We start from the raw sequence: 27,016 nt of genomic DNA on the forward strand, positions 1-27,016 counted from the left end.
TGGAGGTATTCCAACGACACTTGCAGTTATTTTGCACAGCAGAACTAGGGGTGCGCGCAGACCTCTATACCCCCTTCCTTGGGGAGTTTACCCTACTGCAATTATCGCATGCAGGAGTAGAGGAATTGGATGCCAAAATAGCAGTTGTAGAAATCCAAGAGGCATTGTGTGCCATGCCTGGGACTTGGGCCCCAGGGGCCAATAGTTTCTCTCTTGCTTTCTTGCAGGTATACTCGAGCCAACTGATGCAGCCATCATCATCATCATCAAGACGCTTTATTCGGCTTTAAGTGTAAAACCATAAAAGTCAAAACAATCTACAAGGTACCATACAAGTTATAAAATCACAATTATGCTAAAATCCGAATAATCAAAACACAATATAAAATACTTGATGTGTAATACAGATGTTAGTTGCAGGTTTTCCTTAGTCTAATGGCTTCCCGTAAAAAACTAAGAGAGAACAAGACAGTATCGCTGGATAGAATTTGTAAAAAGGTAAAAGCTGATCTCATCCTCCTAAAACCCAATTTTTTTAAAATGGGGATAATAAATAACTTTCTAGGTACAGCATAAAAAGTACAAAACATTAAAAAGTGCATCATGTCCTGAGGAGACTCACCATCGCAACACCAGGGCATGAGGCACTGACCTCTGTGGGAGTCATGCTTTTAAAGCCTGGGGGAAATGATCGGGATCCAGCGACGTATCAACCCCTTACAATAAATAACTCTGACATAAAAATTCTGTGTAAGGTGTTGGCTGTCAGACTGGCCCCACACATGGCTCACACGGTCCACGGGCAGAACCCCACATATCATATACAGAAATGAAGATGTTGCTCTGTTTTATGTTTCCTCACCTGAGAGGCCTTTCCTGAGCTCCTTCAAGTATTGGGGACATTCAGCGTTATTGGCTCAACAAGCACAAATCACAGATTTTCCCCCTGGTTCGGCTGGCCAGTCTCCATCAGGACCAGCTTCCACCGCTGGGACTACGAAGGGAGATGTAGCGTTTCAGATACCTGCGTGTACAGGTGGCAACAGAGGATGCACAAATACTGCAATATAATGTTTACATGATGATAGATGCTTTGAAGCATTAAGTGGGTTTCTGGAATACCCTCCCTCTCTCCTTAAAGGGTAGGCTGACAGTGGCTGCCTATTCATGCTGCTTAACGCGTTGTGTCCCATTTCCAGGTAGATATTCAGGTTATTGGACTCTATATTAATTGATCTTTAATGGGCTGGTCGTCATAGCAGAGTGGCGCTTGCTACATTGAACCGCCGATATGAGGAGGGTGGGCTCGGTGTACCACGGCTGGACCTTTGTCTCTACGCAGCACAGTGACAGCATGACTCTAGCTGGCTGGATGAAGGGGACAACTGGGAGAAGGGGTTGCTCCATGGTCTGGTCCCGTCTGCCAGTCTGCCATCATTGCTGATGGAGGGGGCAGGAGTTTTGGACACTGTGCCATATGTTGTGGGGCAGACTGCATGCACCTGGCAGAGCTTCGTAGAGCGGATCTTGAGGCGCACCCCATTTCACTGGGAATTATTGGCCTGTGATCTCTTCCCGATTCAGAAAATGATGGCCTATATGTCCTACCGGGCTTGGCAGGAGGGCGGTGCAGCGTGTTGGCAGACCTAGAGGTTCATCACCTATGAACAGGCGTGCAGGGACTTTGGGTTGGGAAGGGGACAATATCTGTAATACGCCGGCCTGACCAACCTATTGAAGGAGGTATGGCCCACTTACCCCTTGGTCCCAAAGCCATCCCAGACGCTTGATGTGTTGCTCACATGCGTAGCTGGGAGACGTCTTATTTCCCTGGTGTACAATGCCATAAGGGTTGATGCAGACAAATCCCCTCCAAGGGCGTTTGCAGCATGGAATGCGGACTTGGAGGAGCCCCTGGATGATGGAGAATCTCAAGACAGTAACATAAGTCCTCAAAAAGAAGGCAATATGTCTCTGATGGACATTTCTATGTGGTATATTTTCCACTTTAGCGAGAAGGAAAAGGTGTTTGAGGCATGTGTGCTGTAGATACACTTGCTTTGCATACTCTTGCCATCTAGTGTTAGGTCCAGATGTTTGCAAGTTGTTTACTTCGAAAAAGTCTTTCCAGTCACGCGGTATGGTGACTCCTACTTTCGGTGATAGTGCGCATGGGCATCGACTATATTGTTAGATTGTTTTTTCCTCCATCGGTTTCGGACGTGTATTGCTACACTCCGGTTCAAAACCGTTCTTCGGGTTCCCCTCCATTCCACTCTGCCCTTGACGGTACTGTTCCCGTACGCATTTCCCTGTTCTCCGGTTATCGAATCGATCGGGAAACACTCTATCTTCGGTCAGAAACATCGAGGCGACCCTCGGGCCAAGCCACGTCGGTCCACCCTTCCGTCGATGGAACAAACTCCATTCCAATTCTGTTGTTGGTGCCGCGACAAGTAGCCTCACAAAGACCTACATCAAGTTTGTAGCTTGTGCTTCTCACCAGAGCACAAGGAAGAAAACTGCAATGCCTGTAAGTCGTTTTGGTCAATGAAAACTCTATTTGATTGTTCAGCTCGACGATGAGAAATGCAACGTCAAAGCATTCAACACACTCCGGATATCTTCGGCGAAGAATCCGAGCATAAAGAGGTCGAGGTGTCGGCGGCAGAAGAAGAGGCCTTCTCAGCCCCAGAGTCTGATTCTGAACTTGAGATCGATTTGGAGTCTGAAGACGTGCCTTCGGGACAGGGTGCCATGAGTACTGAAGACCTCTTGTCCCCTAAAACCTTTTCCCAAAAACATAAGGCTACGGCACCACCTCTGCCTTCCGGCCAAGGTCGGCACCAAGACAATGTTTCCGATGCCCCGTGTTCTGGTTCGTCACCAAAACAAATCGTCAAGCCTTCCGGCTCAGGATCGAGTCGGCAAAAATCAAGTTCAGAGCCAAAACCCTCCAGTTTCAAGGACAAATCTGGTTCGGAGCCGAAACCCTACACTCGGAAAACAAAAACATGCTTCAGAGCCGAAACCTTCCGCTCCCAAAAGCAAATCTATTTTGGTGCCAAAATCAAAGGAAAGCCTCTTCAAGCCTCCTGAACCAATTTTAGATGTTCTAAAGGCTAAATTGGATCCTAAACGGAAAAAGATTTATATGCATCCTGATTCAGGACATATTTCTGCCAAAACACCAGTCAAACACAGACTTCCTTCAGAGGACCCTGCAGATAAAGTTGCTCTAAAGAAGAAAAAAGACAAGGCTACCAGCCATGCTTATCCTGCCCCGCAATCCCCTCCATCGCCACCATCTTCTCCACATTAACCAATTCAAGAACCCTTACACGTAACTCCTCAGGCATCTCCACATACACAGCCTGAAGGGGATGATATTGATGAAGAAGGCACTCATTTACCTGTAGAACCAAGGAATGATTTCACCATTGACCCTCCAGGGGATACTGACCTTTACCCCGCAAAGCCATCACCACCAGATAATAATGTGACTTATCAAGAACCTATTGCTGGAGCAGCAGAGTATCATGGGGTGTCCTTAATAAAATGTCCTTAGAAGAAGGCTTTTTATTTGAGACACTTGGCTCCACACAAGTATTTGAGACACTTGGCTCCACACACAGGTCAAGTAAAAAACTCCCTATGCTAAAGGGCATGATTAGTCATGCAGGTGACATCTTCAAAGACCCTGTGCGAGCACGTATTTTAACTCCCAGAGTCGATAAAAAGTATAAACCTTCTCCATCTGATCCTGTGTTTATCAAAGAGCAATTACCTCTCAACTCCCTAGTAGTGTCCAATGCTCACAAAAGAGCTAATTCTCAAACCTTTGGTGATGCACCTCCCCCAGACAAAGAATCTAAACCTATAGATGCCTCAGGTTAGCAAGTGGCTGCTCAAGCCGCTAACCACTGGCTTATTGCAAACACACAGGACCTACTAGCTAAGAACCACAGGGCACACTGGGATGAGATGGAGCAATTGCTCCAAAATCTCCCAGACAAACATAAAAGCAAAGCACAAGAGTTAGTTCAGGAGGGCAAACTCATTTCTAACTCTTCTCTCAGATGTGATCTAGATGGTTGGCATGCATGGCTTAGGATTTCAGGGTTTTAACCTGAGGTTCAGCAGTCCATTTCAAACACCCCTTTTTATAAGCAACACTTGTTTGGTCCTGAAGTCGATCAGGTTTTTGAAAAAATAAAAAAGGACACAGAAGTGTCAAAGTTCATGGGAACGCTCCAATCCCCATCAAATAGAGGTTCCTTTTGCCGCTCCTTTTACAGAGGAGGGTCCAAGACCACAACCTCAGACCCAAATGCTTCCTCTTATAAAGGAAACAACCAATCCTCTCCGTTGAGAGGTTTTTATAGAGGAGAGTACAGTGGGAAAAATTCCAAAGGTAGGGGTAGAGGTGCCTCAGCGCGTAACTCCCCTTCTCCTAACAAACAGTGACTTGCCCACATCTCCTCCCGATTATTTGAGACCTGTCGGGGAAAGACTTCAACAATTTCCCCCCATTTGGCAATCAATAACACTTGAGAAGTAATTGATAGATCTTATCCGACACAGTTATTGCCTGGAGCTTACCACCAATCCATCAAATATTCCACCTCGCATTCACAAACTTTCGTTTGACCACTTACAGTTACTCAAACAAGAGGTGCAATCTCTCTTGGAAAAGGGAGCCATAGAACCAGCTCCATTACAGTACCAAGGTTCTGGAGGTTACTCTCTTCTTTCTAATTCCCAAAAAGGACAGCTCCTTGAGACAAATTTGGGATCTCAGACAGTTAAACCAGTACATATTGTTAGAACATTTCCATATGGTAACACTTCAACAGGTGCTTCCACTTCTGCAGCAAGGCGATTTTATGTCCACACTAGACTTTAAAGATGCATACTTCCACATTCCAATCCATCTAGCTCATCGGAAATATCTCGGATTTCTGACAGCAGGCAAACACTATCAGTTCAAAGCACTCCTATTCAGAGTAATCACTGCTCCCAGAGTCTTGACTAAATGACTAGCCGTAGTAGCAGTTTATCTCAGAAGACAACAAATTCTCGTCTTTCCGCACTTAGATGACTGGTTTATCAAAGCCAGCACACATCAAAAGTGTTAACAACACACTCAGACCACTCTAAACCTACTGCACCAATTGGGCTTCACCCTCAACAAGCAAATGTCTCATATACAGCCTTTACAAATACAATCTTATCTGGAAGCATCTCTCAACACTCACACATCTCTAGCCTGTCCCAGTACAGCCCTCAACACGCAAATATCTCATCTACAGCCTTTACAAATAGAATCTTATCTGGAAGCAACTCTCAACACACACACATCTCTAGCCTGTCCCAGTACAGCCAGTATTCGCAATATTCAGACTCTTTTATTACAGTTTCAAGCCAATCAAACCTTGACAGCTAAAACCTTTATGCAACTGCTAGGAATGATGTCCTCATGCATTGCAATAGTGTCTCATACAAGACTACACATGCGCCCTCTACGAGAATGCTTAGCACGTCAGTCATAGGGTCAATTAACAGATCTAGTGTTGGTAGACAGCCGCACACATCGCTCTCAGCAGTGGTGAAACCCTCAAACGTATCAAAAGGGCGGCCTTTCATCAACCCTGTTTCACAGATCATACTAACAGCAGACACATCTCTCAAAGGTTGGGGTGCCCATCTCCACAATTGCACAATTTAAGGTCTCTGGGCAAGCAAGTACAAATGTATCCACATCAACTATCTAGAGCTTCAAGCAGTATTTCTAGCACTCAAAGCTTTTCAGTCTCACCTCATAGGCAAAGTTGACATGACAGCCAAGTACTATATACAAAAACAAGGGGGGCACTCTCTCCAGCTGTCACGCCTCTCTCAGAACATCTGGAGCTGGGAAATTCATCACAAAAGTCATCTTCTGGCAAACACCTTCCAGGTGTCAACAATCAAATTGCCAATCTCCTTAGCAGAAGGAGACAGCAAATACACAAGTTAGAACTTCATCCCAAAGTTCTCCTTCATACTTTAAAAAATGGGGATTCCCACACATAGATCTGTTCGCCACAGTGGACAACGCGAAATGCCCAAACTTCACCTCCAGGTTCCCGCAACCTTGCTCCAAAGGCAATGCCTATGGATTAGTTGGTCAAAGATATTTGCCTATGCTTTTTCGCCTCTCTCCCACTCCTTCCATTTCTGGTTCGAAAGCTCAGGCAAACCTTGCTCACACTCATTTTGAAGCTCCTACATGGGCCTGTCAACCATGGTACAGCATACTTCTAGAACTCTCAGTAGTTCAACATCAAAAGCTACACCTCAATTCCGGCCTTCTCACTCAGAAAAATGGAGAAATCGAACACCCAGACCCCAAGGAGCTCAACTTAGTGATTTGGCTCCCGAAGTCATAGAGTTTGGATACTTAAATTTGCCACCAAAGTGCTTCATACCCGCAAATGACTTTAAACAGGCAGTCCAAACTCTAGTAATCCCCAGAGTAGAATATGGGAGTGCCGCTCTCTGTGGCCTTCCCAGATCAACGACAGCCTCTCTAAGAGCAACAATCAACGCAGCCGCAAGATTAATCACAGGCTCCAAAAGAAACTGGACCTGCGTGCCCTTAACTGGCTACCCTTTGCTGCCAGAATTGATTTGACAATCGCCTGTATGACACACAAGGCACTGCATCACTAAACCCCACGATACCTTGCGGAGAAATTAGTACTATCGGGTGGTAACAGAACCACCAGGAGTTCTTATAACCTGCTACTGAAACCACAACGATTTTCCAATAAGAAAACTTATAACCTCACCTTCTCAGGAATGGCCCCTAGGATTTGGAATGCTTTGCCCCCAAAAACAAGACAGAACCCTAACACAGCACTCTTCAAGAAAGAAGTGAAATCGATACTCTTGGCCAAATTCACTTGAACTATTGGATGTAGTCTTGTAAATATTTGTTATGCTGTAATAGTCACCCTGCCGGACTAATATTTCTAATAGAATCTTGTATGTATATATCTATTTCCTCTATTTCCTATATGTGTTGTAAAGCGCTCTGATACCTGCAAGGGTCTTCTTCGCGCTATATAAAACCTTCTAAATAAATAAAAGAAGCAGAGCTTGTTATGCAGCAACATAGAAACAATATTTTATTTATTGTAATAACAACAAGATTAATCCTCTGGAAGCTTCTGTTCAAAACATTGTTTGTTACCTTCTGCACTTACAGCAATCTAATTTAGCTTACACAGCTATTCCATTGCATCTTTCAGCAGTGGCTGCAAATCTGCAAAACAGACAGCATTTATCTTTGTTCAAAGTCCCTGTGAATAAAGCCCTTATGGAAGGCTTAAAAATAGTAATACCACCCAGAATACCTCTGGCACCAGTATGGAATCTCAACATTGTACTTTCAAGACTCATGGGTCCAACTTTTGAACCATTACACAATTGTCCTTTACGGTTCCTTTCATGGAAGGTGGCCTTCCTCATAGCAATCACTTCATCAAGAAGAGTTGGTGAGCTTCAGGCATTACCCTTAGAAGAACCCTTCTTTCAGCTTCATAAAGAAAGGGTAGTTCTTCTCACCATCCCAAAATTCATCCCTTAAGTTGTTTCTGCTTTTCATCTTAAACAATCGATAGAGTTACCTCTGTTCTTCCCTCAACCTGATTCTGTAGCAGAACAAGCTCTTCACACACTTGAGAGCGTTATTGTATTATATCGAAAGGACAAAAGATTTTCGTAAAACAAAGCAACTGTTTGTCGCATTTGCACTACCTCACAAGGGCAATCCTATCTCTAAATCTGGCATTTCAAGATGGATTGTTAAATGCATTCAAACTTGCTATACAAAAGCCGAAATAACTTTATCTATACCCCCAAAGCGCATCCCAGTCGCAAAATAGGGGCATCTGTGGCCTTTTTTGGTAACATTCTTATAGCTGACATATGTAAGGCAGTAATATGGTCTAAACCACACACATTTACCAAACACTATTGTCTGGATGTATTAGCACGCCAACAAGCCAATGTAGGGCAAGCTGTGCTAAAGACACTTATTCAGACAACTGCAACACCTACTGGTTAGCCACTGCTTTGAGAGAATACAGCTATGTAGTCTATGCAGAGCATGTGTATCTACAGCACACATGCCTCAAACCGATTGTTATTTATTCAGTAAGCATCTGTGCTTGGAATGAAGAGCTGTAGATTCACATGCACCCTCCCACCTCCCCGGTCACCTGTAGTTGTTCTCCTTATTTACATTATATATGCATGGACATCTCTTTAATACACTCACTTTATTCCATTCTCACCCTCTTGCGGTAAAACAATCTGTGGAGACGATGCCCATGTGTACTATCACCGAAAGGAGGAGCCACCTTACCTCGTGACTGGAAAGAATTCTTCAAAGAAAAACAACTTGCAAACATCCGGACCCAACACTAGATGGCAGGAGTATGCAAAGCATGTGAATCTACAGCTCTACATGCCAAGAACAGATGCTTACTGGGGAAGTAACATAATCCTTACACAACATGGGAAGTCTTTAAAAGCTGCAGATGCCACATAATGAGGAACACTCCCAGAACACTCAAATGGTAAGGTCGTGGGAAAGCAGGATGTGCACAGCCGAGAATCACGCCCTAACACCGAGCGAGAGGGCCGTGAGTGTGCGTCTCCATGCTGCGGCACGGATTAATTAAGGCGTTTCAGTGTTTCTCAACGAGAGGAGGTACACTGGGACACGAAAGACGGAAAGTGCCCCAACCCAGTTGCGGGGGGAGTCAGATACAGTCAGCGGTGTGGAGCCCTCTAAGTGATATACACCTGTGCAGTAAGTGAGGGCACTTTGCTGACCCCTGGGTGCCCCCTGCTCCCCGAAAACATTGCCCCCAATTGTAGAGGAGGCCCGTGGGTGGCTATGCCGGTGGAATCGCACCAGCTCGTGGACCGGCGACAGCGGGCGGGCAAGAATCGACCGCACAATAAAGTGTGCAGTGTGAGCTAGGACCGTGACCACTTTGGCCTGTTCAGCCCGCCTTGAACTGCGGATTTGTACCCTTATGTGCCTGATTGCTAGGGCTTAATAAGGTGTGCACATCAAGTACACTGACTCGTGGAATCCTGGTAGCACCCAGGGATTGGGGCCCAGCGCGACGGTTGTGCATCACACTGGACAACGGCAGGCGCCTGAGAAATGTCTGGCCTCTACAGTACCAATATATCCCTGCGGGCTAGCGCTTTCTTGGTGTAAGGACCCACTGCTCTGACGCTAATAGTGATTATGGTGGGGAGAACTGCGGAATTTGTAATCTGGTGAAGTTTTATTGATGTTTGTATGACTTTTATGGTTTTATTTGTAAAATCGAGTAAAGTTTTTGATGATGGATAGCAAGGTGCTCTGTCTGATATTGTATTATGAAGGGTGTATTTGCAGGTGTGTTGTGAGTTTGTAATTACTCAACCTTTCTTGTGCTCTTTTGGATAGGAATGTGTACTATACGCAAACTCTCTTTTGGTGTCTCGATTCACAATCACACACCATATTTTAGAATGGTATATTCAATATATTGAAGATAACCTTCACGCTACCCAGGTGGTCTCTGAAGTGAATTTTCTGGACTCAGTTGAGCCCAGTAGATCTTTCTTGGATTGTACAAATGCAAATTAACACGTGGCTGGCTACTTAAACAAAACAGAGTTTGCTAAATCTCCATAACAGATACTAATATTAGCCCTGGTCCCCATTGCATTAGCTGTCATGACAAGACACCAGTCCTTAGCTAATGCAGTTTAGGACAGATTCGTAATGTACAGGAAAATGTGGAGCACAGATACAAAACCTTTATACAGATGTTTTCCGAAATGTATATGCTCCAAAGTCATTCTGTGCCCGTGGCACCCCCATTTGTTGCTGACTGGTACTGGTGGTAAGTGACACTCCCTGGGCTCTGTCTAACTAGGCCCAGGGCCAGTGCTATCCTGAAAAAAACACTTAGAATACAGTGAAACGCCTACATTCTCTAGGGTACACTATGGGTAGGGGTACCCCTTTGATTGGCATGACCTCCCCTATAAGCCCCTAGTACATAATAGGGCAGGTGGATTAAAACTACCTATAAGTCCCTAGTATATAATAGGGCATGGCAGTTTAGAGGCTAGCAGCCCTTTCTGCACTTGCATGTGTGTACTGCTAAGGCACAAGAGTTTAAAAGCAGCCCTGTGTTGCAGGACTGCTTTTAAAATTGTACCCAAACTCGATTTTAGGGTCTGGGACACTTAAAAATGAATTAACAACAATATCGCTGCATATTAGGTACCCCTAGGGTCTCTAGGTGTCCCAGTGGTGGGGTATCGCGTACTTATGAGGAAGGCCCTTATAAAATAGGTTTTATATGCCCAGGGTTTAGTGAAATTGCACATTTCACTTGCCACATTGTAGTAAAGTGCTTCCCAAAATCGCCTTTTGTGCTAGGAACACTATGGGGTGAGGATCTGCAATATTTTGTACATATTCAAAACCCCTAAAGTCTCCCCTAGGTGTTCCAGAAGTGGGGAGGGGGGTCCTGTAGATATAGGCAGGGTCCTTCAAGAGATGTTTTATAACCTCTGGTGTTGGAGACAATTGCCCAGTTAATTCTGCCCATTGCAGATCCCCAGCCACAAGAAGTTCCCATCAGAAAGCACCGAAAAATATAATTCAAGGATTTATTAGAATGGTATTGATAAATCCAACAATATGCTATTGTTGAATTTATCCTAAAATGTACAGACAATAAGCTATAAGACTTTCTTGTCTGTAAGCCACAATTCAGCATTCCAGTGGTCTGCCCTGATTGGTCAAAGCTAAGTGGATTAGCCAGGCTGCTTTGATGAGGTGATTAGTAGCCCCTGGGGTGAAAGAGACATCCTGGGTGGAGAGGGTTCTGCTGCATAGGAATGCCAGAGCAGGGTTCGTAAACCATGTTCTTCAAAAGAAGGAGGAGACAGGCAGAATTAGCCAGTTTAATTTACAACCCTACTCTTTGAACCCAGCCAGATGGCAGGCTTATGGAAGGAATGTGCAGATGCCAGGGGGAAGGAGTCTATGTAAATGAGCAAATGTATGATGTTACAGCGCAAACATTCACAACACATGCCTTTGCAATGCAGTTTTTACATCGCAACATCCATTACAACACATGATTTTACCTTGCATGCCATCACAATGCATTTTTAGAAACTACATGTACAACGCATTCCATTACATTGCATTATACCATTACAACGCATACAATTACAACGCATACCATTACATTGCATTTAAGGTAAGTGATGGATAGTGTAGGGGTAAAAAGTGCTATTCCCACTCCAGTGAGTGCAACAGTAGGGTAAGTGTTGGATAGTGTAGGGGTAAAAATTACTATTCCCACTCCAGTGAGTGTAACAGTTGGGTAAGTGTTGGATAGTGTAGGAGTAAAAATTACTATTCCCACTCCAGTGAGTGCAACAGTAGGGTAAGTGTTGGATAGTGTAAGGGTAAAAACTACGCGTTGTAATGGTATGTATAGGCCTGGGCGTAGTTCGCGAAGTAGCTCTTCGCGAAGCTACGCAAAGTGAAGTTCGCACTACGCGAGCTACGCGTAGCACTTCGCGAACTGCGTAGTACCTTGTTCGCACTGTGCCAGATGTCGTTTTCAATGATTGCACAGTGCGGACAAGCAACCGGCACTGTGCAATCATTGAAAATGGCATCTTGCACAGTGCGAGCTGTAGTTTTCTGCTGCTCGAGTAGATTTTTACTCGAGCTTCAGCTTTCTCAACGCGAACTGGTAGTTTCTCATCGCGAGCGGTCGCAAGCATACGCGACCACTCGCAATGAGAAACCTGACCTCCTCGCGTTGGGAATCTCGCCGGGAGGTTTATTTTCCATGCTCGCGATCGCCAACTTGAAGTTGCTGATCGCGAACAAGGAAAAAGTCTCGCCGGGATGTCATTTTGCTTGCTCGCGGTCGCCAACTTGACGTTGAGGACCGCGAGCAAGCAAAAAATGACCGCAGCACTACGCAACACTACGCTACGCGTGTTCGCACTGTGCTACGTGCAGTTCGCGTAGTGCGAAGTAGCGCGAACTTCGCAAACTACGCGAGCGTAGCGTAGTGCTTCGCCCAGGCTTAATTGTGATGGTATGCGTTGTAGTGACATGCGTTGTAATGACATGCGTTGTAGTGACATGCGATGTAATGGCTGCGTTGTAATGGCATGCGATGTAAAGGATGTTGCGTTGTAATGACTGTGTTGTAAAGGTAGTGCGATGTAATGACGGTGTTGTAAAGGTTGTTTCCCAAAATGAGCCAGCCTGGAGGTTGGTTAAGCCAGCTCTTGCCTCTCTGCTGAGACTTCAGCCATAGTAGAAATAGTGCTTTCTGGGAGACCATTGTGCCACACTTTGGAGGAAATGATCATGCTTTGGGGTGTTGCCCTGCACCTCATTGGACAGGAGTGTCCTGTGTGATCCTAGAGAACACTTAATAAGTATCTGAGTGGGGCAGAGCCTCTCAGATATGTTGCTTGAAACTAAAGGAAGAAGAAGGGTCCATGCTGAGAAGTTTGATTTGCACCAACCAGACCCTGCTTTCTGACTGCCTGTGCATGCTTCACAATCTGCATCTACAGCCCTCTGGATCAAACCTGCTTTAAAAAGACAAAAGAGTGGACTCCCTGCAAGCTACAGGTTAACAGAGCTCACTTGGATCATCACCACCAAAGAATTCCTAGTAGTACAACCAATGGATTTGTAAGGGTTTTGTCCAAGTGGATTCCCGGAATTAAAGTCCCAAACATTCAAGGACCATCTTGGAGCTTCTATACCCTTGGAGTAAGTTTTGGACACTTTGGGACCCTCAAAGGAACTTCAGTAAGAAGTTCCAGAAATTTGGAGCAACTTTAAAAAAAAGATCCATAAGTGGACCGACTTGACCTGGCCAGCCAAGCCAGTGACCTTCAACTTCGAGCCGGCCTGCCCTTAATGTTCGTCCCGCTGAAAAGCTCTGGAGGTCCGACTTCCAGAGTTTATCCGGGAGCTGGTCGAAGTCCAAGCCGGTGAACCCTCACCTAATCTAGCCTGGTGAAGAGCATCGAGGGACCCCGGGAGAAAAAAGCTCCATAAAAGTTTCTACGTCCGAACATAGGAAAGGTGACTGGGACCAACTGCAAGTGCCAAGCCGCCCACCTTCAACCGCGAGCCGGCCTGGATCCCTGGTTCGTCCCCCTGGAAAGCTCCATAGGTCTGACTTCCATAAGTTTGACAGGGGGCTCGTCTTAGGGCAAGCCAGCGAACCCTCACCGAATCTGGACTGACTGAGAGCTTCGAGAGACCCCCGGGAAGAAAATCTCCTGAAAAGTTTCTAACTCAGAAGGTAAAAACTTTGACTGAGACCTACCATCAGGGGTAGCCGTACAGGGCTCCATTGCGGTCGGCCTGAAACTTTGACTTAGTCCCGGTCTAACACAACCAGATGTCCCAATTGGCGTTCTAGCTTTCTATGTGCTATATAGTGCTAAATCTTTAACCCTTTTACTGCGGCGTAAAATCCGCCACGGTGCAGGCGTTTCTGTGCACGGGCGGGGCCGCGTCGGCCAACGGACATGCGCAGCACTATGGAGGTAGTGCTCGCGACGGCCGTTGGCCGACGAATGCAGCGAACGGGCTAAAAAATCAAATCTCTGGTTCCCTACATAGGATGTTTTTCGTTTTGGTGTCATTTTAAAGAAAACAATCATTCATATTTTTATAAATTGGTGTTAGATTTTTATTGTGTGCTTTGTCTTAAATATTTACTAAATTGGTGTTTTTAATTGCTTCACATACCAGTCTATAAAGTTAAGCCTGCCTGCTCACAGCCAAGCTACCATGGGAATAATTTTCTGAGACCGATTCTGAGCCCTATATTGTGTTAGTGGCATTATTGCCAGTGGTAGATTTTTATATTTACCACAAGTAATCCACTTTTCAACAGTACAACAGCCCAATTCGAGAACTCTCACCCAAAATTAGTTGGAAATCACTTTTATCATGGAGGCAGGACTATTTTACTCAATCAGATTAAAATATTTTGAGAATACAGACGTGTGTTTGAAGTGACGGAAGGACGCTTACACCATATTGCAAATCCCATTGTAAGATGAAAAGACTTTTCTATCCCTGTGACTGTTGGACTGCAAACATAAACCTTTATTTGGTATGCAGTGTCTTAATACGATTTCGGTTCAGTTGAGCCAAAGTAACCTCTGGAATATCCCTGGCAGGACAGGGCAAATATGTAGGCAGTGTAGGCATCGCTATGTTTTGTTAACTGCTATCACTCAATGCAAACAAGCAAACATGGATAATGTTCAATATAAGGAGAGAGGTAGTTTGAGTAATTAGTTAGGAACATCATTAGAAAAGAAGGTAAATGGGTTTCTAGCTGAGGTAAATTGTACCAGCATCTTTCAGATATATGCAGGTGAGCGGGAAGGGAGGTGGAGAGAATGCAGTTGATGGTGTATGTGAAATGTACTAAGTCAAGAAAAAGTTCTACCTGTTAAATTTTTGTATCCCCTAACCAGCTATACGCGTCAACAATGGTCAGCCTCACGGAGTGCGCTCAATGTAAAAGAAAAGATGGCCTTGACATGGGGTGTAACATTGTGATTCTGCCGTTGCCTGTGTCCTCAGTGAGGAGCGGAGAAGAGTGCTGGAGTGTGGTAAGAATCTGATGTTATTCATTGTGGTTAAGATGGCGGTTTTGTCTCCCTGTCTTATTGTTTCCTCAGATATGGAACTAGAAAAGACTGAAATATGGGGGAAGCCTCACAGGGCTGGAGACACATAGCACGGAGAATGTAACACAGAAACAGCCAAGAGGAGAGTGTCAGAATAGCAACGCCACGCTTAGACCCAAGAGGACAGGGGTATCGAACAGCCACATACAACAGTTTCCAATCAGCTATCAATTGTGTTTGCACTTGATGATGTTTACAATACCTAGAGTGTGTCATACAGCACCTTAGGTCACAAAAAGAGAGAAGAAAATACCAAATAAATAATTTCCCAGCAATAGCACCGTACCTCGTATGGGTCCGTAACAGTTCTCTGCGAACCCTATTAACTCGGTTGAGGTTCAGCACTCTGCATTATCTGATTGCTTTCTCTCACCCTGTTAGGTACCCCACGGCTCTTGATTTGTGTCCTTTTTGACATTTTTTCCATGCAATCAACTTTGCACTTAATGTTGTTCTGAAAACTCAACTGCCTTTTTAGGAAAAAGTTTTTGATTCTGGTTTTTAAGGAGAACATTTCCTATTATAAGACAGCTATGTTTTATTTGCAGACCATGCCTTCTGTAAACGCTTGCTGGGCTATTGGTAGTTATATTCAGTGAGTTTACAGGTCTAAAAAAACACAGCCTGTTAATTAATCTGAGTTTTAATTTTTTTTTTTTTATATATGCATTTTACTTGTCTTTTATTGCTCTCAGGCCTTCTTATATGTATCCTCGTTTTGGTAATGCATTGCCCTTTTTAGCTTTATTTATCCTATCAAGTACTTTTTCAGCCACCCCAAATTAGTTAGCTGTTTAGACATCCCAGGTGACATAGCAGACCCCTTATGAGCCCTTATTTATAGACCATTTGGAGGTTTTATGTTCCTCTGGTTTTGTCTCAACTTTGTGGCACTTTATTATAAATTGATGTATTATGATTGTAATTTATCTTATACATTTGCACTGTTATCTGTATTTATCTTGTTTTTAATTTCCATACTGTGCACTTTTATGGTTCATTGAACCAAAATAAAGTTGTGACTGACTGACTGACAATCATCTTCATATCAATATTAATAAATCTAAATATATTCTAAGCAACACACATACATTAAAATCATGAAGTGGGTGCACAGTGTCAAGTGAACATACAGTGCTCAATGATTTGTGCAAATGCCTCAAAAATGGTGATCACAGTAAAATCAAGGAACAGTGGAAAGAACCATACAGTATGTGCAGATTCTAAGGTTTCTTTTTAATTTCAAGGTTCAGGAAGGAATGAAGGATTTTTGTACATAAAAAACATTAATGAAAGTCTCTCCCAGCCAGGGAATTAATTGATGACGTTTCGACCCGTATTAGTCAAAGGGAGGTGTTAGACCTGGTACCATTGGCGTGAGTCTCCCTTCCATTTTTTCTGATTGCCTTGTCTGTTTTTTATATGTTTTTCTGGTTTAGATGCTTTGGGCACTGTGCCACTGGTATTCAGTGACACAGTGCAAGTGCTCCCTATGTTAAATTGATGTAATGATTAGTGACTCCATGATTGGGTTATTTGATTTACTTGTCTGACCCTAGTACAGTGCACCATGTGTGCCCAGGGCTGGTAAATCAAATGCTGCTGGTGGGCTTGCAGCACTGTTTGTGCCACCCACAGAAGCAGCTTGTAAAGTGTGTCTCAGGTCTGCCATTGCAGAGCCTATGTGCAGTCTGGTACTGCCACGCTGACTGACCAAGTGCACCCACTTGCCAGTCCCTAAACCTTCCCATATCTTCATATCAGATACCCCTATGTTAGGCCCAAAGGCAGTGTGCATTGTAAGTATATGGTAGAACATGCCCTGGTGTGTGTGGCATGTCCTAATAGTGAATTACAGACATTTTTGTTTTTCACTATTGCAAGGCTACCTGTTCCCCATAGGCTAGAATGGGCAGTTTGATTGTTACATCTTATAATCCTAACTGACTCAGGGAACATGGTAGAAATGTGAATTTAGTGTAGGAGAGTAGGATCGGCTTCACATGGGTACCCCCACTTTTTGCTGGTGTTTCACTGTTTTTCGACCTTAGTCTGGCTGTGGCACTGCTAATCAGGACCCCAGCCACTTCCTCTCTAAAATGGTTTCCATGTACATTAGGTACATTTCTAATTGGATTCTGGAGTGCCTTATAAGCCCCTAGTATATGGTATACTATGTACCTAGGGCATAGGTACCTCAGAGGCCTACCAGGGGCTGAAGCATGTATTATGCCACACCTGGGAAGCACTCCAAAATGACACCACAGGTCTGCTACTGCAACTTGTGTAAGGTGGTGCTTACACCCCTTACAGTGGTATAGGCTACCTATATCCACTATATATACAGACACATATAAACCTGTAAGTCACTCCTATGGCAGGCCTTGACAATCCTGAAGGCAGAGTGCTTGGTTTTGTGTGAGAGGGTGCCCAAGCATGAGCTGAGCCCTTCTGCAGCTTTCGGAAATACTTCCTTATGGCTGTTCTGTGATACTGCCATACCATATACTCTTAAGTGCATTATAACCACGCGGTAAATGCTAACTTTGGAATGGCTGCATCAAAACATGTTGTGTTTGGTGTCAAACACCTTGGAATACTACCCCCGCCCCCCCCCCCCGCCAGTCTTGCCGGCGGGGGTAGCATTGCACCCTTCTAGAGGGAGAGACATGTTCACACTGGTCTGCCCGGTTAAAAGTTTACAAAGCCCTGGCATCACAAAATGGATGCCACTGCCACAGACACGGGTCTGGCCTCCTGCTGCTGACCGAAACCCCAGCAGGGGAGGCCTGGACAATAGGGTTCCTGTCACAGGGAGGTGTAACCACCTCCCCAGACAGGCAGATGTGTATTGGGGCAGGGTGGGTGCATTCAGAGAATGCTTTTGAGACAGTGCCTGGGGCACACAAGGTGTCCCTGTGCATAGCCCAGTTCAAACCGGTTGCAGGGGCACTCAGCCCCTGCTCTGGCGTGAAACTGGACAAAGGGGAAGGGGTGTAACCACCCCCTCCCCAGGTCCACCCATAGGTGGGGCCTTAGAGTTAGTCCATCCCAGCGACGGCCCGTGTAGGGCGTTTTACCGGGGCGGGGACGTGGGGCAGAGGAGGGGCAGGGTGGGGGGTTTGCAAAATGCGGCATACGGCCGATTGCAGGTAAGTTCCGAAAAAAAAAATAATAATAATTTTGTTACGCGCACTGCATCGCATTTGGCGATGCTGCGCGCGCAACGAAATTTGTTTTATTGAGGCCCGTGGCTATTGTGGGTGACGTGGAACTGTGACCCCTGAACACCGTGATCTTTTGCAGCAACAGCATCTTCCTGGGCTTCCTCGAAGTTGTGCTTTGGGCTCCGAGTAGCCCCAGCCTTGAGCACCTCCTGCACCGAAGATTTCTGGCCTCCATTCCACAAGTGACCCATGGGCCAGTTTCAAGTGCGACCGCTCGAGGCTCCTTCGCGATCGCTAGCCAGTTGGCTAGTGGGTTCCACGAAGGCAACTCCTCTTCTGATTGGGCTTTCCTGGTTGCTCCAGACGTGCCCTGACTTACCCTCGCTGGGTGAGTCCCTCAGACCTGGCTGGTCTGATCAGCAGTCCTTTCTCTGTTTCCAAGAGACTTGCCGTTGCCAAGGCTTGTTGGGTCCAATCTGGTGGCCGACACCGCAGCACTCGACAGACTTTGAGGGACAGCTCGAATCCAGCTCCTGGTCATCATTGGTGCCTCCTGGACCTCGTGGCTGAAGAGTCAAGACACCCGTCAACTCACCTGAAGCACCCAACATCTGTGGGCATTGATCTATCGTGCCCCTGGTCACTGGCAAGTGACCCAGACTCTGTCCCTCTGCTTTCAGGTTCCTTCCATCTTCGATCCAGGCTTGGATCCATCTGGACACTTCTCCTCTTCACGGCAGCAGCACTTCATGAGCATCTTCCATTGAAATCGACGACGCGACCCGACACCAAAAGACACGTTTCCCCAGGCTTCCCTGGGTAAGGTAACTCGAATACTCTGGTGCTCCCATGGGTGCTAGACCTAGAACTGTCTAAGCCCAAAAGGGTTTGGTCCTGAGTCTATTCTAAGTGTCTTTTATCTTTAAATTTCCAACCGCGACATTGCCCATAGAAGATAACGGGAACCCGCAGCTGTGTTCTCACACTGCACACGGCCCCCGTGGGTCCCCTATGTCACTACCTTGGGTGGTTCCTTGGGGTCCCAGCGATTCTACAGGCTCTAGGCCTTGTGTCTAGTTCAGTCGTGGTTCTTATACCACTTTTTTGGTATATGGTTTGGTATGCCTCTAGGGCTCAAACGTGTATTTGTGCTATTACTGTTGATTACTGACTTGTAACTTAAGTACTTCGAACTCAAGCCTCATAAAGAGACTAGAGGGGTGTGTTCAATCTTAAATACATATATTTTAAATATATACCTGGTGTGGTTGTCCTTTCATTTGATCATTCAAGAGATTATAGACTGGCAGAACAAGCTGCTTTACATTCCTTCAAGACTTAGCCTGAAGGCTGCTCTCCATAGCTACCACTAGGATAGCTATCAATAAAGGTGGTCTTTAACCGATACCAAGAAGGTGTTGTTTGGACTGATACAGGGTACCCACTAGAACTAGTGGACAGCATATATCAGGCCAACCTCTCACATTGGTGTGCAGCGTGTGGGATTCCAGCTTGCTATTGTTTTACCAGATAAACTCAATTGAATTGATCAACTGAAAATCACTAAAGGTACCTTAGGTACATATAATATCAAGTTTAGTATACAGTAAGTTCTACTGAACTTAGATTTGTTAGTTAAGGGACAGCACACCATTTCTACAACTCAAGAGAGTTTAGTAGGCCACACTAGTGTAGGTAGTGCAATACACCACACCACATTAGTAATGTCTAACCAGCCAGGAACCAGTAGGTCCCTGCCAGAAGCCACTGGGCTTCTCTCCTATAGATATGAGGATCTGACTTTTGCACAGCGTAGGTCCTTATGTTCCATTAGGAAGCTGCAGACAGGCAAAAGCCCAACCACCCAGCATCTTTTAGAGATCTCTCGGCCTCTAGTGGGTCTGATGGGGTAGCCAGAGTGGCTGGGGCAGTAGTTTCAGTGGGACTAGGGGTGGAAACTCCCCTGACCCTACCTCTACTGCTGACCAGACTGATGACAATGATCAGGATCTGGTGAACACAGCTCACCTGGATGAGGATGAGGAGGATGACAACAATGCTCCTCTCTTTGTTCCTCCAGGGAGAGATGAACACAGGGTTAGAAGGAATAGATCTCCCTCAGGGGAGTCTGTTCACTCTACCTCATCTGTGGGAACCACTGTTTCTTCTCACATAGGGAGGGAAACCTCCCAGGAGAGGAGAGAGAAACTGCTGAAGTATAAGCAAGATAAATTCAACCTCAGAAAGTAGCAGATGGCCTTAGATAGGGAAGCCCTGGAGCTCTACAGAGCTAGTAAAAAGGAGGGACTAGAGTCCCTTGGTGGCAGCAACTTTCCTAGAGATAGGGAGAGGTCTTATGATGACAGAAACCTGAATAAGATTGTCCCTCCCTACCAGAGTGGGGATGACATCCACAAATGGATAACTGCCTTAGAGAGCGCCTGTAAAGTACAGAGGGTCCCTCAAAGTCAGTGGGCAGCAATCTTATGGCTCCTCTTTGCAGACAAAGGTAGAGATAAGCTCCTCACTGTAAGAGACGAGGATGCTGATGATTACCAGGTCTTGAAAAGTGCACTGATAGATGGGTTTGGCCTAACCACTGAGCAATACAGGTTAAAGTTCAGAGATACCCAAAAAGCACAAAATCAAGACTGGGTGGACTTTTTTGACTGTTCTGCTAAGGCTCTGGAAGGTTGGTTGTTGGGCAGTAAAGTGTGTGACTTCACATGATTGTATAATCTGATAATGAGGGAGCAGATTCTAAATAACTGTCAAAATCAGCTGTTGCACCAGTATCTGGTAGACTCTGATCTGACCTCTCCCCAAGAATTGGGAAAGAAGGCAGACAAATGGGTCAGAACCAGGGTGAGGCAGAAGGTACAGAACCAAGGTGGTGACCCAAAGAAACAGGATTCTAAGAACTCTGACAAGGGTGGGGACAAGGGTAAAGATCAGAAGTCTTCTCAAGGGCCCCAAAAATCTTCCTCTAATGGGAAGTCACAGTCAAGTAAGGGTAAAGGCCGAAAGAAACCCTGGTGCAAAATCTGTAAACAGAAAACTCACTGGACCAGTGACTGCACCAAGGCCAAAGAGAATACTCCAGCCCCCACCAATGCTGCTAAGGCACCTGCTCCCCCTAGTGCAGTTACAATTGGTGGAGGGAATACACAAGCTAAAGGTTTAGTAGGGTTGACCCTTGGACCTGAGTTGGGCTCTGGCCTAGTCAGAGAAACCACTCAGGCTGTTCTTGTCTGTGATGGGGGAATGGATATGACCCCCTCTGTGAATCCCAGTAACTTGGGCAAGTACAGGCAACAGCCTTTGATCAATGGAGTACAAGCTTGGACAGCTTGGGCATTCAGGGACACAGGAGCAAGTGTCACTATGGTGACAAAAGATCTTGTGAACCCTGGGCAGATCATACTTGGTGAAATGTACCAAGTGACCAATGCTAGCAACGTCAGAACAGACCATTCTTTGGCAGTTGTTAACTTCTCCTGGGGAGGGGTAACTGGCCTTAAGATGGTTGTGGTAAGTGTAGACCTACTAGTACAGTGCTTGCTTGGCAATGATTTGGAGACTTCAGCTTGGGCTGAAGTGGAGCTCAGGACCCATGCAGAAATGTTAGGGATCCCTGCACATGTCTTTGCTGTGACTAGGTCGCAGGCTAAAATGTCAAAAGCTGGACAGGCCCTGGATTCTGGAATCATGGACCAGGTGCCTCCCAAGAGGAGGCGCAGTAGGGTTAAGGCTGAGCCTTCCCCCCTGACTCAGAATGCATATCAGTCTCTTCAGGGAGATAATCTTGAGCCTGAAGAAGGAACTGTCCCAGAGGAGCTTGAACCTGACCAGGTTGAGTTATTTGGGACAGGGGGCCCTTCCAGGTCTGATCTGAGCCAGGAGCAGCAAACCTGACCCTCTCTTGAACCCCTCAGAAAGCAAGCTGCTGATGAGGCTGCTGGGAATGCTAGTGGCACCCATAAAGTTTATAGGGATAATGGACTCCTTTCCTCAGAGAGTAGAGACCCCAAGCCTGGTGCATCCAGGAGGTTGGTCATACCTCTGAAGTTTAGGGGTTTCCTACTGACACTAGCCCATGATATTCCCCTAGCAGGACACCTGGGCCAGAACAAGACTTGGGACAGAATTGTCCCTCACTTTCACTGGCCCCACATGTCTGAAGACACAAAGGAGTTTTGTCGCTCCTGTGTAACCTGCCAAGCCAGTGGCAAAGCAGGTACGACTACAAAGGCTCCCCTGATACTACTACCTGTGGTGGGGGTTCCCTTTGAGAGGGTTGGGATTGACATTGTTGGTCCCATGGATCCTCAAACAGCATCTGGGCACAGGTTTATTCTGGTGGTAGTGGATCATGCCAATAGGTACCCAGAAGCAATTCCCCTAAGGACCACTACAGCACCTGTGGTGGCAAGAGCTCTCCTGAGTGTATTCTCAAGAGTAGGCTTTCCTAAGGAGGTAGTATCTGACAGAGATGCAAACTTTATGTCAAGTTACTTAACTGCTATGTGGAAGGAGTGTGGAGTGAATTATAAATTCACCACCTCCTATCACCCACAATGCAATGGTTTAGTTAAAAGGTTCAACATTACCTTAAAGGGCATGATTAAAGGGCTCCCAGAGAAGTTTAGGCAAAAATGGGACCTACTGTTGCCCTGCCTTTAATTTGCATACAGGGAGGTGCCTCAAAAGGGGGTTGGTTACAGCCCATTTGAACTTTTGTTTGGTCACCCTGTCAGGGGTCCATTGTGTTTGGTGAAGAAAGGATGGGAGTTACCTCTCAAGCCCCCAAAACAAGACATAGTGGACTATGTACTTGGTCTCCGCTCCAGGATGGCTGAGTACATGAAAAAGGCAAACAAAAACCTTGAGGCTAGCCAGGAACTGCAAAAAGCCTGGCATGACCAAAAGGCTGTACTGACTGTTTATCAGCCAGGACAGAAAGTGTGGGTGTTGGAGCCTGTAGCCCCAGCAGCTCTCCAGGACAAGTGGAGTGGACCCCACACTATTGTTGATCAGAAGGGAGAGGTTACTTATTTAGTAGACATAGGAACTCCCAGGAGTCCCCACAGGGTTCTCCATGTCAACCGGCTAAAGCTATATGTGGACAGGGCTGACATGGGATTGCTCATGGCTACTGATGAGGGACAGGAGTAAGAGAGTGACCCACTCCCTGACCTCCTCTCACAGAACCCTGATGATGGGTCAGTTGATGGTGTAGCCTTGGCAGACAGCCTCACTGCCCAGCAGCAAACTGATTGCAGACATGTGCTCAAGCAGTTCAGACACATGTTCTCACTGACTCCAAGTCAGACTACCTGGTGCACTCATGAAGTGGACACTGGGGACAGTCTGCCTATTAAAAATAAGATTTATAGGCAACCTGACCATGTCAGGGACTGTATCAGGACAGAAGTCCAGAAAATGTTGGATTTGGGTGTTATTGAACCCTCAGATAGCCCTTGGGCTAGTCCAGTGGTTCTTGTGCCAAAACCTCACACCAGTGGTGGAAAAAGAGAGATGAGGTTTTGTGTGGACTACAGGGGTCTCAATGCAGTCACTAGGACTAATTCCCATCCAATACCAAGGGCAGATGAGCTCATAGATACTTTTGCCTCAGCAAAGTACCTCAGCACATTTGACTTGACAGCTGGCTACTGGCAGATCAGACTAGCTGATGATGCAAAGCCAAAGACAGCATTTTCAACCCCTAGTGGGCACGATCCATTTGTGGTAATGCCCTTTGGTCTGAAAAATGCACCTGCCACTTTCCAAAGGTTGGTGAATACAGTTCTCACAGGTCTGGAAGCCTTTAGTGCAGCATATCTAGATGATATTGCTGTCTTTAGCTCCACCTGGGAGGATCACCTGATCCACCTAAGGAATGTTTTGGAGGCCCTGCAAAGGGCAGGCCTCACTATCAAGGCTACTAAGTGCCAGTTAGGGCAGAGTCAGGTTGTGTACCTGGGCCACCTTGTAGGTGGAGGCCAGGTTCAACCACTGCAGAGCAAAATCCAGACCATCATGGACGGGGTTGCTCCAACCACCCAGACTCGGGTGAGAGCCTTCTTAGGCCTGACTGGGTACTATAGGAGATTTTTAAAGGGGTATGGATCAATAGTGACACCCCTGAATGACTTAACTTCTAAAAAATGCCCCAAAAGGTTCAGTGGACAGCTAGCTGTCAAAAGGCATTTGATGACCTGAAGCAGGCTATGTGCACTGCTCCCATTCTACAGAGTCCTGATTACTCCAAGAAGTTCATTGTCCAAACAGATGCATCTGAATTGGGGGTAGGGGCTGGACTGTCACAAATGAATGGAGAAGGTCAGGATCAGCCAGTAGCTTTCATAAGCAGAAGTCTGATTCCTAGAGAGAAACGTTGGTCAGCCATTGAGAGGGAGGCCTTTGCTGTGGTTTGGGCTCTGAAGAAGTTGAGGCCATACTTGTTTGGTACTCACTTCCTAGTTCAGACAGGCCATAAGCCCCTCTTACGGCTAAAACAAATGAAGGGTGAAAACCCCAAACAGCTTAGGTGGTCCATTTCCCTACAGGGGATGGACTTTACAGTGGAACATAGACCTCGGAGTAACCATGCCAATGCAGATGGACTCTCTAGGTATTTCCACTTAGAACATGAAGACTCAACTGGTCAAGGTTAGTTTAATGTCCCTGCGTTTGGGGGGGGGGGTGTAGGAGAGTAGGATCTGCTTCACATGGGTACCCACACTTTTTGCTGGTGTTTCCTGTTTTTCGACCTTAGTCTGGCTGTGGCCCTGCTAATCAGGACCTCGGCCTAGCTGCTTCCTCTCTAAAATGGTTTCCATGTACATTAGGTACATTTCTAATTGGATTCTGGAGTGCCTTATAAGCCCCTAGTATATGGTATAGTATGTACCTAGGGCATAGGTACCTCAGATGCCTACCGGGGCTGACGCATGTATTATGCCACCCCTGGGAAGCACTCCAAAATGACACCACAGGTCTGCTACTGCAACCTGGGTAAGGTGGTGCTTGCATCCCTTACAGTGGTATAGGCTACCTATATCCACTATATATACAGACACATATAAACCTATAAGTCACTCCTATGGCAGGCCTTGACAATCCTGAATGAAGAGTGCTTGGCTTTGTGTGAGAGGGTGCCCAAGCATGAGCTGAGCCCCTCTGCAGCTTTCGGAAATACTTCATTGCATTATAACCTCGCGGTAACTTTGGAATGGCTGCATCAACACATGTCGTGTTTGGTGTCAATCATCTTGGAATACTACCCCCCCTCCCCCCCGCCAGTCCTGGCGGCGGGAATAGCATTCCACCCTTCTAGAGAGAGACACACGTTCACACTGGTCTGCCGGTTAAAACTTTCCAAAGCCCTGGCATCACAAAATTGATGCCACTGCCACAAACACGGGTCTGGCCTCCTGCTGCTGACCGAAACTCCGGCAGGGGAGGCATGGACAATAGGCTTCCTGTCACAGGGAGGTGTAACCACCTCCCCAGACCGGCAGATGTGTATTGGGGCAGGGTGGGGCAGGGTGAGTGCATTCAGAGAATGCTTTTGAGACACTGCCTGGGGCACACAAGGTGTCCCTGTGCATAGCCCAGTTCAAACCGGTTGCAGGGGCACTCAGCCCCTGCTCTGGCGTGAAACTGGACAAAGGGGAAGGGGTGTAACCACTCCCTCCCCAGGTCCACCCATAGGTGGGGCCTTAGAGTTAGTCCATCCCCTAAACTTGGTATAAGTATAGGAACCCAGTCCCTAGGACTTTAGATTACCCTGGACGAAACTCTGCAACATAAATCCTGGACCTTCGACGTTCTATCACAACTAGAAGACTGAAGAAATCTCCCTTGGGGTCAAGGAGTGACTCCCCTGCTTGGCAGGCAGCAAAGAAGCAACTGACCGGTCTGCATCGCTGAAGCTCCCGCCGGACGCCGAAGTCTTTGCATCACCAGAGGTAGATTTCCAGACTTCTCCGAGGCTACCCTGAGTCCACAGCAAAGCTGAGGCCCGTGGCTATCGTGGGTGATGTGGAACTGTGACCCCTGAACACCGTGATCTTTTGCAGCAACAGCATCTTCCTGGGCTTCCTCGAAGTTGTGCTTTGGGCTCCGAGTAGCGCCAGCATTGACACCTCCTGCACTGAAGATTGCTGGCCTCCACTCCACGAGTGACCCGTGGGCCAGTTTCAAGTGCGACCGCTCGAGGCTCCTTCGCGATCGCTAGCCCGTTGGCTAGTGGGTCCCCACGAAGGCAACTCCTCTTCTGATTGAGCTTTCCTGGTTGCTCCAGACGTACCCTGACTTACCGTCACTGGGTGAATCCCTCAGACCTTGCTGGTCTGATCCGCAGTCCTTTCTCTGTCTCCAAGATACTTGCCGGTGCCAAGGCTTGTTGGGTCCAATCTGGTCGCCGACATCGCTGCACTTGACAGACTTCGTGGGACAGCTCGAATCCAGCTCCTGGTCATCATCGGCGCCTCCTGGACCTCGTGGCTGAAGAGTCAAGACACCCGTCAACTCACCTGAAGCACCCGACATCCTCGTGCCCTGGTCACTGGCAAGTGACCCAGACTCTGTCCCCTCTGCTTTCACGTTCCTTCCATCTTCGATCCAGGCTTGGATCCATCCGGACACTTCTCCTCTTCACAGCAGCAGCACTTCCTGAGCAGCTTCCATTGAAATCGACGACGCGACCCGACACCAAAAGACACGTTTCCCCAGGCTTCCCTGGGTGAGGTAACTCGAGTACTCTGCTGCTCCCATGGGTGCTAGCCCTAGAACTGTCTAAGTCCAAAAGGGTTTGGTCCTGAGTCCATTCTAAGTGTCCTTTATCTTTAAATGTCCAACCGCGACATTGCCCATAGAAGATAACGGGAACCCGCAGCTGTGTTCTCTTACTGTACACGGCCCCCGTGGGTCCCCTGTGTCACTACCTTGGGTGGTTCCTTGGGGTCCCAGTGATTCTACAGGCTCTAGGCCTTGTGTCTAGTTCA

At 46.6% G+C, this 27,016-nt stretch overlaps 1 protein-coding gene across 4 annotated transcripts in view; it reads left to right on the forward strand.

Moving 5' to 3' along the window:
- The window catches only part of LOC146785218 (uncharacterized), a 1,495,909-nt gene that overhangs the window by 825,337 nt on the left and 643,556 nt on the right, over positions 1 to 27,016 (forward strand). For all 4 annotated transcript variants that reach the window (XM_085634134.1, XM_085634135.1, XM_085634133.1 and 1 more), the window contains exon 11: positions 14,620 to 14,757. In XM_085634134.1, coding sequence (XP_085490260.1) covers positions 14,620 to 14,757 — 138 coding nt within the window. The remainder of the gene's footprint in view (positions 1 to 14,619; positions 14,758 to 27,016) is intronic.

This window comes from Triturus cristatus, chromosome 11 (genome assembly GCF_964204655.1).
Source record: "Triturus cristatus chromosome 11, aTriCri1.1, whole genome shotgun sequence".
In the NCBI taxonomy this organism is placed as follows: domain Eukaryota; kingdom Metazoa; phylum Chordata; class Amphibia; order Caudata; family Salamandridae; genus Triturus; species Triturus cristatus.